At 37.9% G+C, this 13950-nt stretch overlaps 1 protein-coding gene across 1 annotated transcript; it reads right to left on the bottom strand.

Moving 5' to 3' along the window:
* Positions 1-1621: 1621 nt before the first annotated feature.
* fbxw5 (F-box and WD repeat domain containing 5) lies at positions 1622-10687 on the bottom strand. The gene is made up of 10 exons (XM_079256566.1): positions 10635-10687; positions 8774-8969; positions 8505-8662; positions 7912-8095; positions 7295-7443; positions 6868-7185; positions 6591-6774; positions 6338-6485; positions 5574-5786; positions 1622-3780 (listed from the first exon to the last, which is right to left on the bottom strand). The coding sequence occupies exons 2-10, from the start codon at positions 8958-8960 to the stop codon at positions 3495-3497; spliced, it is 1827 nt and encodes a 608-aa protein (XP_079112692.1). The 5' UTR covers positions 8961-8969; positions 10635-10687; the 3' UTR covers positions 1622-3494.
* Between the last annotated feature and the right edge of the window lie 3263 nt (positions 10688-13950).

Here is a 13950-nt window from a genome sequence, read left to right as displayed (position 1 = left end):
GCTGCTTCGATAAGCGCTGACTCAAATTACTGTTGCTGATTCATCTGGTTTGCATTATTCAACCACATACTGCAAATACTGTACCTATCAAAGGGATCACCTATGCTCAGGAGCTTCAAAGCTGCAGCTCAACTTCATCGCTTTGCATGTGCAGATCAGTTTCAACACATCTCTAAATTGATGCATCTGCAGCACAGCTTCCTGCGAGGTCGGGATCCCTTGTGAAGCCTTCAAAGAGTTGAATTTGGTTGATTTAGAAAAAATTGCACTTATACGTTGTTATATGTATACATGAACAATCCTATCTCTTCATATCTACCATGTGTTAATTATTAAATTTAATTTTTCAAAACTTCAGTTTGACATTTTACATCAGCATCACGTAAAAGTACTTATTAAATCACTTCTTTGAAGCCTGAGCTGTAATTTGGCACACCTGGTAATATACAGATAAATCCTCCACATGATGTATCAGAGAATACGTTGCCATAGTGTTAGTGTAGTTGGAGCCCCACAGGTATGCAAACAAGCTGCAGATGCTTGTTTTTAGACCTGTGAGGCTCTAATCCATTGTACTAACTTCAAGAAAGAAGACAACGCGACATAAGCTACAGCTTTACTATAATTTCTGACGTTCCATCTTCAAATGAGTTGGGTGGAGTTAGTCACAGTTACCACAAAGTATCATTTGCAAACATTTAAACACACTTTTAAAGGTTGGACTAAATGAATTTAATTATATTGTAGTAACCTCAGTGCTATTTACTTGCCTGTTTAACTGCAGCTGACTCATTTGATACATGGCGCATATTCTTTGCACAGAGATTGTTGTAATGCATAATAAAGCAGCTCAGCCCAGGATAGAGGTTAAAAACAGAAAAAGCACCTAAAGGAAAAAACATGAGGAAATGATGAGGGCACAATGTCTGAAGATATTGAAAACCCCTAAAATCAGCATGTTGATGGGGGGGGAAGCAAATGCTTTGACTTCTCGACACATGGCGGAGTATAAACGTCTTTTCTAGGATTTCTTGGGGGATTTTCAGACATGAGGATAAAATATAAATACCAAATAAAAATGTGCTTGTGCCCTTACTGTGCGAAAACAAAGTAGCTTATAAGTGAAGCTTGGAAATGTCCATATCTGCATCTGCTTTGGTCTTTGAATGAATTGTTTCCCTGTGGGATTATTAAAGTTATTTTAATTTAATTTCACTTGTGCTTCCTGAATAAAAGTGCTAATGAGACGCATCACGACCCACGTTGGAAATTTTCTGAGTAAGACTGAAGCCTCAGTCAAAACACACCAAGGTAAAAATATTTGCCTATAAAGCTTCTGACATTGATGTAATCAGTGTGAATGAAAAGTTGTTCTCAGTTGATTTTACTTGGTTATATAAAGGTTAAATTAAAAAAAGAAATGTTTCACTGTGATAGGATGTTGTGTTCTGTATTTACTGCACCAAAAGTTAATTGTTTGGGGTTTTTTTTATTCACAGTTAAAAAACAAAAAGGAATAGTTTTGAAGCATTTTTCTGAGTTACATAACAAGTTGTGACAAACTGTTAGCAGATCAAACTATCCACAACTAATCAAAATCTGCACCAAAATGCACAAAAAACTCAAACAATCTCATGTTCATGTCACTTATACCATTGTGGGACATGCCTTTTATTTAAGGGGAGAGAACATAACAGTGGATGAACATGAACATGATCACTAAGATGGAAAGATGAAAATCTGCATCACAAAAGCCAAGTTGTAAGTTCATGACTTGTTAAACACATTTTAAAGCATGGGAAGTGCACAGGATGTGACAAACCTGCTCAGGGAAATTTAGTATTGTAATTAAGTCACTCTTAGCAGGATATTAAATTAAAGTGCAGGAGCAACTAATGCACAAACATTTCACCAGTGTGTTGACCAGGTTCTAACAGCTGCAGCTCCATTTTTTCTGCTAAACTCACTGTTTTACAAAGGTTTTATTCCAAGTTCTGCTGCTTGTTCTTTTAAATGATGCACATTTCAGAAATATTCAGTAAGACATGTCATTATATTTGTGTGCAACAATTAAATATATAAATTAAAGCATTGGGTGACACTTCAGCAACTATAAATACCGTTAAAATTATACAAAATTAAGGGTTTCTCATTTTATTGCTTAATTTGAGTACAACATGGAGCAGTTTGTGAACAGTCTGCAAGGTCTTCTAACAAAAAGTCACAGCAAACACTGCAGATTTTACGCATTAAAGAAAATCAGTATTTAAAATGAAGAATAACTTTGGCAAGTTCAGTAATTACATTTATTCCACATTAAAATTCTTAAATTTTCAATAGCATTCATCAAGTATCTTTTTACCATTCATAAGTAATGTAATATTGTGAAGTGGTGTGTCTGATGTGCACATTATTTAAGAACAAACCGTGGGCAATGGTGGAGTGGATAGCAGTAACTTAAAAATAGATCAGTATTGTCTATTTTTGCAGGTAGCACTTAGTCTGGCACTCAAGGAGGAAGTGAAATTTGGATTTGTTAAAATGGGAGAGTTTTGTTTGGGAACTAAATAAACCACCTGTGGAGAGCAGGTAAATTTACATGTTTTTTTTATGGAAAAAATTGTAACGGACAAACATTTTCCTGACATTTCTATTGAAGTGCCAGGAAATAGTTTGATCCAGTTGATGTGAGCAGCTTAGTGTTGTTAATGAAGAGGGTTTAAATACATTTCCACATTACAAAGGTCCAGTAACAATTAGCTACATAAACATATTTGTGTTGAGTTAGTCTGTTTCTCTTACATATAAATTTAGCAATAATTCTGCATGTAATACATTTGCGTAGGATTATTTCTGGGACACACAAACAACTGGATGTGACATTAATAAAAGGAAGGAAGACTACATTAAATACAGCTCAAAATGGGTTTTTTTTCTTTTGTTTTTGAACTGTTTTATTCTCTGAAAACAGGGTTTATAAAGATTTTAGAAATCAAGACACCAATTAGATAGTTTTTGTCAATAAGAAAAGAAAGATTCTTCTGTTACTGCACTTTGCCCATGATGAGAAAGACACAATTAGATGATGTCATCTCTGCAGTACTCTTACATACATGTATATATCAGGTCCAGGGTCTGGCCTCTTCAGACATAACATCACAGATTAAAAAAAACAAAACAAAAAAAAACATCTTTTACAGAAATTTTACAAACATATGTCTTTAGCATCAAGGTGTCAGAGCTGGTGACTCATCCTCAGGCATACTGCACTGACACCTGTCCTCTTTGTTGGTGCAACATCTCCCCCTCGTGTCCAACCAGAGCCACCTCGCCTTCTAACTGAAAACACCCAATCACAGCTTCAGGTCACAAAACTGTGAGCTCAAGTAAAACTGTTAACTGTAACCACGCTGCACATATACATGGAGTGTATATATTGACATACCACCGAGAAAAAGGTCAAACCTTCCTCTCATAGTTCCCATCCATCTGACTCAGGGTTTTCCATTCACACTTCCAGCAGATGCCGAGTTCTTGTTGCGGTTCAGCCAGGACGGTAGGAGGCTGCGATGTCTTGTTGGCCGGGGATTGGCTTGTGCGAGGCGGACCATGCGTGGTGAACGCCATACCTTTATGGTAGAGTCATCGCTGGCAGACAAAAGCAGCTCCTGATCCGTGGGGCTAAATGCCACTGAGTTCACCACGTCATCGTGCGCAAGACGTGCCAGACAGATGTTGTAGTGACGGTCCCAGATGTAACCATGCTTGTCCTCTGCTCCACTACGGGAAAGGGAATCAGTGGCATAAGTCAGTGAATCTAACATAACATATACACATCATATACAAAGTGGATATAAACACTTGAGCTCCACTACAAGGTAATGACTAGGGAAGCATTAATGGCTACAGAGTCATAGGGCTTAAGTTATTTTCACCTCGATAAGCTTTAATTGAAGGCTGTCGGATCAGGTTCTGCAAAATCTTTTCATCACTTTGACTATTATGGAGACAACGACTGACCGAAAAACCTGTAGGAGTTTCACTGTAAACTGGGAAATCCAAAATGTAGCATCTGCGAGATTAATATAAGATACGGAGGAACACCTCATAGTTTCAGGGCAATAAACATAATCTGCCACATCAAACAACTTCATCCTACTGAGCAAGCCCAAGCTGGACAAGAGAACAAGTAAAAGTGGCTCCAATTAAAGCCACTAAATGCACATCAAGTAGCCTCTGGAAAATGAGCAGAATTCTCTCATCGTATTTCATGCCACACAGCCTGATTAAAGCTTAGACCAAAACTGGCATTCCCCTTAACAAGACATTTAGATATAGCCTCAATTTTTTTCCACATGGAATTCATTTCTGCAAACGCCTACATATCTGCATATGAAGAGCTTAATTTTTAGATTATGAAAGAGAAAGAAAAGACGTGGAAACCTAGTGCAGTTTTAAAGAAGCTGTCCATCATTTGGGTTAAACAATATCTTCTTTTTTTAATAGATAAAAAAAGATATATGGTCAATCACCTTTTAGATGAACAGAAAGTTTTCAGGGGTGTGAATAGTTTACACACATTGTGAATGCAGTGTCTCCTTTTATTAGATTTATCATAACGATTAAATAACCGAGTAATTAGGTATCCATTTTCCAAGGGAAATTGCCTGTTAAATGTTTTCCCTGAAACACTTTAAACAGTCTTCAATGAAAGGAAATAAAGAGCCAGAGGCCATCTCAGTCACTGCAGAGTTGATCCACAACAGAAAAACAAAGGACATGATCATGAACAAGTCAGGATGAAGGAATAGTATCAACCTACAGTTAAGAGATGCCTTATTTTTGTTACAACTTGGATGTTTCACTTAACATTTATGCGCTTACAGATTCAGAAGTTTTTCCTGAGTCATGTTGACATTTTCATCTTGTCAATATGACTCAGCAGATACAAGTTCCAAAAGCCTCTTCCACAACAAAAACACTCCAGGTTATCAAGGCATCTTACTAAATAACTGAGTCATTTCGGTGGTGGGTGGTAGTGTACAATCTCTTTTTGTTTCATACTCTTTCTTATTATTGTTTTATAAGTGGATCATTTCAAAATTTTTATTGAAATATGTTCGTTTTGGACTGAAATGCATCATTTGCATGAAATCATCATGATGCATGTGGATTTCCACAAGACTTAGAATATTTCTGAAAGCGTGCTCTATATTTATGAATTCTTAGTGTTGTTTAAAACTTTTAAAGTCACTTACAAAATTGTTGCTTATAAATACTTCATAAACAGTACCGTCATTTTCAGGCAGCAACATCCTACTTTTTCACATGATTTGAATCCTGCAGCTTAAACAATAATACGACTAATGTATGGACTTTACTGGCTAACAAGTCAACTTGCGCTTCATACTCACACCCTTAACATGGAAAATAACACAAAGAAATGCACAAGATGCAGCCTTCAAGTTGAAGGAAATCAATGGAGTTGATGAAGAAGGAAACATCCAACTGCTTATGGCAAAAATAAGGCTAATAATTAATATATCTTTTGAAAAAGAGTGTTGTTTACTCACCTGGCAACAAAGTCTCTGCTCACATCGAGGAAAATAAAGAAGCACTCGTCATTAGGTGTGAAGGCGCGGTGAGCACGCAGACTTCTTCTCTCCTCCCTCAAGCTTTTTAGGTCGATAACGTGCAGGTCTATCTCCTCGGCGATGGGAGGTGGAGACATGGGGTCGGAAATAACGCATCCTGCCGGCCAAGCTCGGCTATTCACATACAGGTATCTGATTAATGACATATGAGAGAGGTTTTAGTGTAAACACTACAAGCACTCAAAACAACCACCCAGTTACCAACCTCATACTTTGTAAACTTCAAGCTAACATCACTTTCTATTTCCATCATCAGGATAGATGACATGTAATTTACAATCCTTTGACCTGTAAAAATACCCTAAGACACTGAGATGGAGCTAATGACTCAAAAAGTTGAAAAAAAATTCACATTTCTCTAAAGCTACATCCTGGGTTAGCTTTTTGTGTATTTAACATCTACCATGATGTCATCTCATTATATATTTTTTGCCAGTAGTTGTGGGGTTGTTGAATTTGAAGCTGTAATGGCAAAATGATCCCCATCCCCCAATAGCAAAGAATTCTTTGAAAATAAGAAAGCTTTGGGAATTTTCCAAAACTGTTCAGCTGCTAACACTGAGACAAAGATTCATTTACTTTATAGTGTTTACTGTGACAAAAGTATTTAAAATGTTTTAAAGTGAAATTAAGCGACAAGAAAAAAGTATGCATTTAAGATTTTTTTTTAAGGAGTACATTACCTATGATCTGGAGAAAGGCCCATGCCAATGATATGACCATGGATATCTATGACATGATCCAGGGAATCAAAAAACTCATCTGAGCTCCGCTCTTCACCAAGCACAGGACCAGATGTGGTCATCTGGTCAGGCTTGATTCGTTTAATGCCTAAAAAGAAAAGCAACAACCACATTATTGGAGATGTCTGGTAATTTTGTGTCTTATTTGTCAAATTTTTATTTTTTTTTTGTCGAGTTTCTGAAATAATCTCACCTATCTGGTGAGGTGAGTATGTAAGGCTGCCAGTGGTAAAAAGCAAATAGGTTTTATCTTCTCCCTCTCCAGGCTCAGAGGATTCAATGAGGCTGGAGTCAGGAGCCTTTGTATGGGCCCTGCCCATCATCTGAGCAACCTGGGTCTCAATCTCCAGCTCCCTGGATGCCACATTTTTACGGCTCTAGAAAAAAGTAACCGAAGCAGAAAAAAGTTTTTTAAAAAAAACAAGGTTTGATAAATCAAACAAATTACCCAAGATTAATAGCCAGTTTACATTAATAACATGCTCCAAGCTTGAGATGGTGGGTTGAGGGAAGCGTGTGGAGGCAAAGTTGTGACTCTTTGCTTCTCTCTGCCATTCGTCTTCTTCCTCTTCTTCACTACCAGAAGTTCCCAGGTCAAAGAGAAGAGGTTGATGGTGGCGCTCCTCTTTTTGCCTTCTCGCCTGAGATTGAGCCTCATAGTCCAGCAGCAAGTCTGGGTTGTCATGACGACGACAATGAGCTACCATTACTGTACGAATGGTACTGGCATTTATGTTCTGGATCTTAAAAAGGCGCTTGACCACATTGACGTTCTCTGATTCAATATCCTGAAGCAAAAAAGAAAAAAAATGTGAGGATGATACTGCAGTCGGTGTATATATATATATATATATATATATATATATATATGCTTTTAATGTCTTCCTTCCGACTAACCTGGAAGGCCTTGTTTAGCCAAAGCACGGAGCAGGATGTCATGTTACCAATCCAGTGCAGGTTACCAGAGATCAGGTGGGTCTCATTCAACCAGCAGCCAAACACATCATATGGCTTGTTTCTGACCCTCGACAACAATGTGTAATTTTCTGATTTAAATGGGGACATAATGGAGTCAAAAGTGTGATGGAAACACACACATAAAGCAAAACATAAAATCACACATAGTTTGCTTTAAATAACAGGCTAACAATGAAACATGTATCCATGCTTTAACTAACTCCCTGCTCTGTGTCTATTCCAATTTTGAGCTAATAAGAGACTGAGAGTGACTCTAAGCACAATGACCAGTTTATAATTGTTCACTGGAAATTAAGACTCTGTTTAGATGATCATTGTACAATATAACATGATATTCAGAACATATTCTTAAGTGTGTGATTATTATGATCATCTGAAATTTAATTGTATCATGTTATTGCTGTATGACACCCCACATAAGTCTGACAGTGTAATGTAGGAAAAGACACTCCTGCATATAATTAATATGAAACCTAAAAACAATAATCGAGACACATCAACAGGAAATTACACATTATTTTTTCCCTTATTCTTACCCAGACTAATGACGGCAATTTCGCCTGACGATGAATGATGTGGACCCAAATAGACCCCAGACACAAGCAGCAGGCTGTCGTCAGCATTAAACTGGGAGAACTGGGTGTAGCCCCAGTTAAATTGCCGCATGCTGGAGCTGTGCACCAATGAAATGTTTCCATCTGTCCGCTCAGTGTCCCATAGCTGAAAAGAAGAAGCAAAAAGACAGGTTACAGTAGCAACACACAACTCTCAAGGATTACTTGTAATTGCAACTACAGGTAAATGTATTTATGTAAATATGACAAATTAAAATGTTATGTCACACGGTTAAGATCTGTAGTTTTTTGCTTCATAACATTCAAATTCTGGGAGATGAGCTGACAAAAATTGCTTGCTACTTTCAATATAGTTGGATTTTTATGGTAATTTTTTGCATAATGATTAACTTGTTTTTGCTCTGAAATATGTGCTTTCAAGTAGGTCAAAATAACAAAAAAGCTCTACCACTAAATAACTAACCAAAACTGAACACAATCCCTTCCTGCAAGCACTGAAAGTATAAAATTAAGACACAGGAAAAAAGTGCAATCAGTTATCTTTTAATCCTTACCTTAACTGTGCAGTCTTTGGAGCAGGAAGAGAACCTGTGACCCCTGTGAGAGAAAGCCAGGTGAAGGACTTGGTCACTGTGCTCTCTTAGAGTCTGAACCTCCACACAGGGGATGCAGTCAAACAAACGTTTGAACTCTCTGTACCATGACACAGCGGCTGCACAAGGGTGGATTCAAAGTTAATTCAACAAAGCATGTCTTTGTTAAAAGCTGTTTGTCGAAACAGAAGGTGAAATCTTTTGTGAAACATCTAACTTTTAATATTTACATGGGTGACGAGGTACAGAGCGGGGTATGCGGTAATAGCTGTAGAACAGCTCCCTCCACAGGAACTCATCTCTGGAGACAGCCAGCCACTGTCTGCATGTCAAACCAGCTCTCAGCACTGCATCGTGGGGCAGACGCAGGAAGATCTCCAAAACCAAGCTATCCGGCAGAACTGGACCACACTCCATCCTAACATCCTGAGGAAGACATCCACAAAACAAGCAGAACAGCATAAAACCAAATGTACTATGGGTTGAATAACATCTATGGTAGACAGGCCTTTTATTAGGAAAAAAAAAAAGATCTTATTTTTTGGTATCTGCTGAGACTGAATCAGTGACAATGACAGACATTAATTGTAAGACTGATTAAACTCTTCATTAAAGCTATATTATGTACAGTCTATGCCCAAGACACCTATGTGGTGGCACCATTTTAATCACATTTCAAGATATCTTGTAAAATGTTTTCGATATCCTGCCACAAAGGTTTGACTATATTTAGGCAATATGTTCAAATACTTTAGAGATCAATAAAAAAATTATACCTGCAGTAGTTTATTAGAATTAGTCAAAGTTGGTATTAAGTAACTGAAGTTTTTTAATTATGAGCTAAACTTGTATCAAATTCACTTAAGACTTTTATCAAGAAATAACCTGTTCTTCTACTCCTATCAGGATCCAGATATAAAATACAATGCTTTTCATATGCACACATTAACTGGAGACAAATGCTTCCATTTGCATATAATATATATAAAATTAACTTTTATGTTACATCTAACTACACTACCAAGGTGTTCTGTTTGATTTTTTACTTAATCCCAATATCATAACTCCACTCACAACAGTAGTGACTATGTTCATTTTATAAACATATATCCCTTCTTATTCAAAAGATGTTTATATTAAACTATGATTGTTACTTGATTTGATTAGATTTCTTAAATTTGGTCACAAAAGCTTAAATCAAATACCTGTTTATTAATTTAGCTCAGGTCTAAATGCATTACACAGTATTTTCTTTTCTTAGTCTACTCAAACTCTTGGCTAGTTTACTTTACATGTATCTCATGTGCAGAAAAAATATTTTACGCCACCTGAAAAGAAAACAATAAAGGTTGTGGGATGTGTACATTTCTATAGAACTTGGAGCAACAGTTTTAGAGACTGAGTGTAATGGCATATATATGAAAAGAAAACTGTATAATATCCTTTATTCCTAAGTGGGTTATTTTAGAAAAATGACCAAAATTATCCTGCAAATAGTATTTTATATGACTGCGTTAGAGCCATTTGAGTAAACTCTGCTTATTGGAGCCTGACAGCTGCTACAGATAGAATGATGTTGTGAGAGCAGCCCATTACAGACTTTGTTCTTTAGGTTCACTATATACCATTTGAAGTAGTTAGTTGAAAAGTAAGCATTACAATGTTGGCATTGTAAGAAAGTTAAATGTACTTTACTTCGATGTACGTTTTGCTGTACGACGATTATCAAACATGGACATATTTGTTACAGTACGAAAAAGTTACAATTTACAGTCTAAACGAATCGGTCTGTACACATCAGAACAAATTGCAGAATAAATATTACGAGCTATGGTCAACTTTTTGGTGCCCGTTGACCAAAGATTTGAGCTTATTTCACAGCGAAGCTAAAGAGATGTACCTGTTAAGCTAGCGTTATGTTAGCTACGTTGCTAACAAGCCAGCTAGCTGTTAGCTGACATTTGTTTTCAACTTTTGGCGTACAACATTTTCATTAGACAATAAGTTGTGTCTCTTGTTAGCAAATGCTGTCGTTGCCCGAGCTAAAAAGCTTGCGGTCTTGTAAAGTTGCTGACATAAATTGTGACCGACCTGCTGGATCAAAGTAGATTGGCGAGAAAAAAAAATCAAGCGGTTAGCTAGCGTTGAAGCTAGCCACGAAAAAATGACAACAATCCTCGAGCAGCGATGAATCATTCAGACAGAAGCCAGAATCATCGCTCAGGGACGTTAATCGATTCAGTATTACAAGTGTTGGATTTTTTTTTTTTTAAATTTACCATTTAGTTTATTTTACATACAATATTAAATATTGTACAAGTGTATATAACTAGTTATTGACAAAATACCAGTCAATACATTTCAGAAAATAATGTTGACTGAGTTTAAGGTTAGGCTACGTTTGGGATAGACAAGCAGTGCCTATGTGGAAGGTTAGTGTATGATTCTCGAAAATAAGAAATCTAAATGCAGGGCCGGAGTAAAAGTGCAGAGGCCCCTGGGTCCAGTGTTCCAGGAGCCCCTTCTACACTGCAACATTGTAAAAATTGTGAATGATACACTGTGAAACAACATTTCTAACATCTGTCAGCCAGTGGTACCAAAAGCAATACACTAGACACTGTAGCGTAACTATCTGGCTTTTTCTTTTGTTTCATGTTCAAACTGCTGGTGTTTGCCCTATTGGGGCACCACATGGGCCCAACATGGGCCCCAAGTGGCTGTGGGCCCCTGGGCCCATAATGTCTATTGGATAATCCGGCCTTGTCTAAGTGTAATGTATTCTGAAGTTACATAAACATGTAAAACACCCAAAACACACAACCGAGCAGCAGAGATTGATACTCCTTTCAGGAAGGGGGACTGAAGGCTGTGCTCCAACTGCAATGGAAACACAGTTCAAAGCTTCCCTGGTAAAAAGTCTGAAGAGAAAAGTCCCTTAGATAATTGAATCTCAGGTTGTAGAGGAGCAGTGTGGTTTTAAACTTGGTGGTGTGCATTAATATGTGTATTTTCATAAGTTTTTTTTTTTTTTTTTTTAAATAATAAAACCAAAAGTATGGCATTAGGATGAGTAAGTCAAACCACCAGGACAGTACATTGGATCCCTTTCCATTGAGGGTTGAACTCTGCCAAGGCTTACCTTTATCATCAATTCTGTTCAGTACTTTTATGGACATAATTTCTAGGTGTAGCCAAGGTGTTGAGAGGATTGAGTCACTGCTCTTTGCAGATAATGTGGTTCTGCTGGCTTCAGTTTCTGGTCATGATCTCCAGCTCATTCAAGCGATTCGCAGCAGAGCGTGAAGCATCCAGGAAAGGCTCAGAGAAGAGCCGCTGCTGCATTGAGACGAGCCAGATGAGGTTGGGTATCTGGTCAAGATGCCTCCTGGACGCCTCCCTGGTGAGGTGTTTTGGGCATGTCCCTCTGGGAGGAGACCTGGGGGAAGACCCAGGACACACTGGAGGGATTACATCTCTTGGCTGACCTGGGAATACCTCAGTATCCCCCAATAAGCTGGGAAACGTGGCTGGGGAGTGGGAAGTCTGGGTTTCCCTGCTTAGGCAGCTGCCCACTACAATCCAACACCAGACAAGTGACAGAAAATTGATGCATGGCTGGAGAAAGACAGAAAAAAAAAAGAAAAACAAGAAAGAAAGATAATAGTAATACTAATCAAATTAATAATAAAGCAAGAACAGCTTTATGCTCAGTATTCCAATTACTCATGTGAAATCATCAATGCAAAGGGACAATTAGAATAATTTAATATATTTTTTTAATCTTACAATGTTGTTGTTGTTTCCCTTTCAGCTTGTCTCTCTGAAGGGTTTGCCACAGCAACTCATCACACAGGTGAATTGGCACATGTTTTACGTCAGAGAACAATCGTGTCCCCCTCAGGGCTGCATCGGCATAGGGGAGCATGACTCAAACCACAGACCGTCAGGTTACAAGACAATTGGCTCAACCACCTGAACCATTGACACCCCTTTTGAAATATTACAATCGAGATAGGAATATTATTACCACTAAGTTCTTTAGCTGATCTTGAAAGACAGGGAAAGCATGTGTGTGTGAACCTGTACACTTTTGTATGTGCGTGCGCATGTGTGTGGTTGTGAGCTCTTGTTTATAGCAACTCAAGCCTCACCCAGAGGACTACAGAAGCTTCTGTGTAAAGCTGCTGTGTCACTGGCTCCTAGCGGCATTGTGTCATCAACTGTGAAGCAGAGCTGCAGTGAATAAAGGAATATTTTAAACAAGGGATTATGCTGTGACTGATATTCTCTGGTAAGTTCGAAAACTTTGTGAGTTTTCTTTAAAATACTTTTTTATAGCAAACACCTTTTAAACAGAAATAATTGTGGCAGACAAGATACAAGAATACTTCCTTCATCCCCGAAGGGAAATTCAAGGTTCAAATACAACCCATCCCAGATTTCACAGACAAACGTAGAACAATTACACAGAACATATTGCACATTGCATGGCACTCATTGTTTTACCTGTTTATACGAATAAATACTGAAAACATATTGTGCATTGTGAGTAAAGTAGAGTGTGAGAAACCTAATAGGGGTGGGATCAGGTTTCCTGTTACATTATCTCAGCAGAAAGGACTTAGAACCTACAGTGTAGCTGATAAAACTAACATTTAATCCCTGTGTTTCTTCAGGGCTGCACCATGCAGCTAACTGGATATTTTCCTGCTGTGGTACTTCTGTGAAGGATGGGACTTCTACAGGATACCAGTGTAAAGGTGTGCCTCGCTGTGTGGTACTGTATCAGTTTTATGTTCATGAACTACAGCGTTCTCATGAAAAAGCTGTTTTGTTTTCCCATCTGTGCAGGGCAGACAGTATGGACAGTCGAGAGTGATGAAAAACCATCCAGTCAGAATCCATCGTAATAGTTCCCCCAGGGTGGACTGAAAAGATGGCCACATTTATGCACCTGCTGTGAAGCTGATCCATTATCAACATAACAATGTCTGCTCCTACGGTGATGTGCTGTACTTGTTACAATGATGACTTGTCTGAAAGCTCCTTGTTAGGAAGCTGGATAATGTCTGACAGCTGACAAGTATATACAGCAGAACAAGCTCTGTTGTGTGCATTCTTCATTTACATGGTAAAAATATTGTAGTGAACCAAAATGTTGAGCTGCATAACTGATTAAAAAACTGCTGATGACTTTGTCACTATCTTTCTAAATAAGCATCTCCATTAGTCAATTTATATGCTTTTCCAGAGTTTTTGCTGTTATTGTGTGGAAGCAAAACAACAGCTGGAGGAGACAATCACATGATTCAGGAAAGTTTGATGATAACTGGTTATATGTTGGTTAAATTTTCATCTGAAGAAGTTATTTCCATTTAGTAGAGAGTGCACTGGACAAATCTGT

This window comes from Telmatherina bonti, assembly GCF_933228915.1.
Source record: "Telmatherina bonti genome assembly, chromosome: 17".
NCBI classification, from domain to species: Eukaryota; Metazoa; Chordata; class Actinopteri; order Atheriniformes; family Telmatherinidae; genus Telmatherina; species Telmatherina bonti.
Note: the sequence above shows the minus strand (reverse complement) of the source record. Positions and strands in the feature narration are given on the sequence as shown.

Excerpts from the sequence above, each read along its gene's own strand:
- fbxw5 (XM_079256566.1), bottom strand. The coding sequence starts at position 8,960 with ATGGAGTGTGGTCCAGTTCTGCCGGATAGCTTGGTTTTGGAGATCTTC. Across the intron at positions 6,775-6,867 it reads GCTTGGAGCATGTTATTAAT|AGCCGTAAAAATGTGGCATC; the intron begins GTAAACTGGCTA and ends ACTTTTTTCTAG. Across the intron at positions 3,781-5,573 it reads AGCAGAGACTTTGTTGCCAG|TGGAGCAGAGGACAAGCATG; the intron begins GTGAGTAAACAA and ends CCTTTCCCGTAG.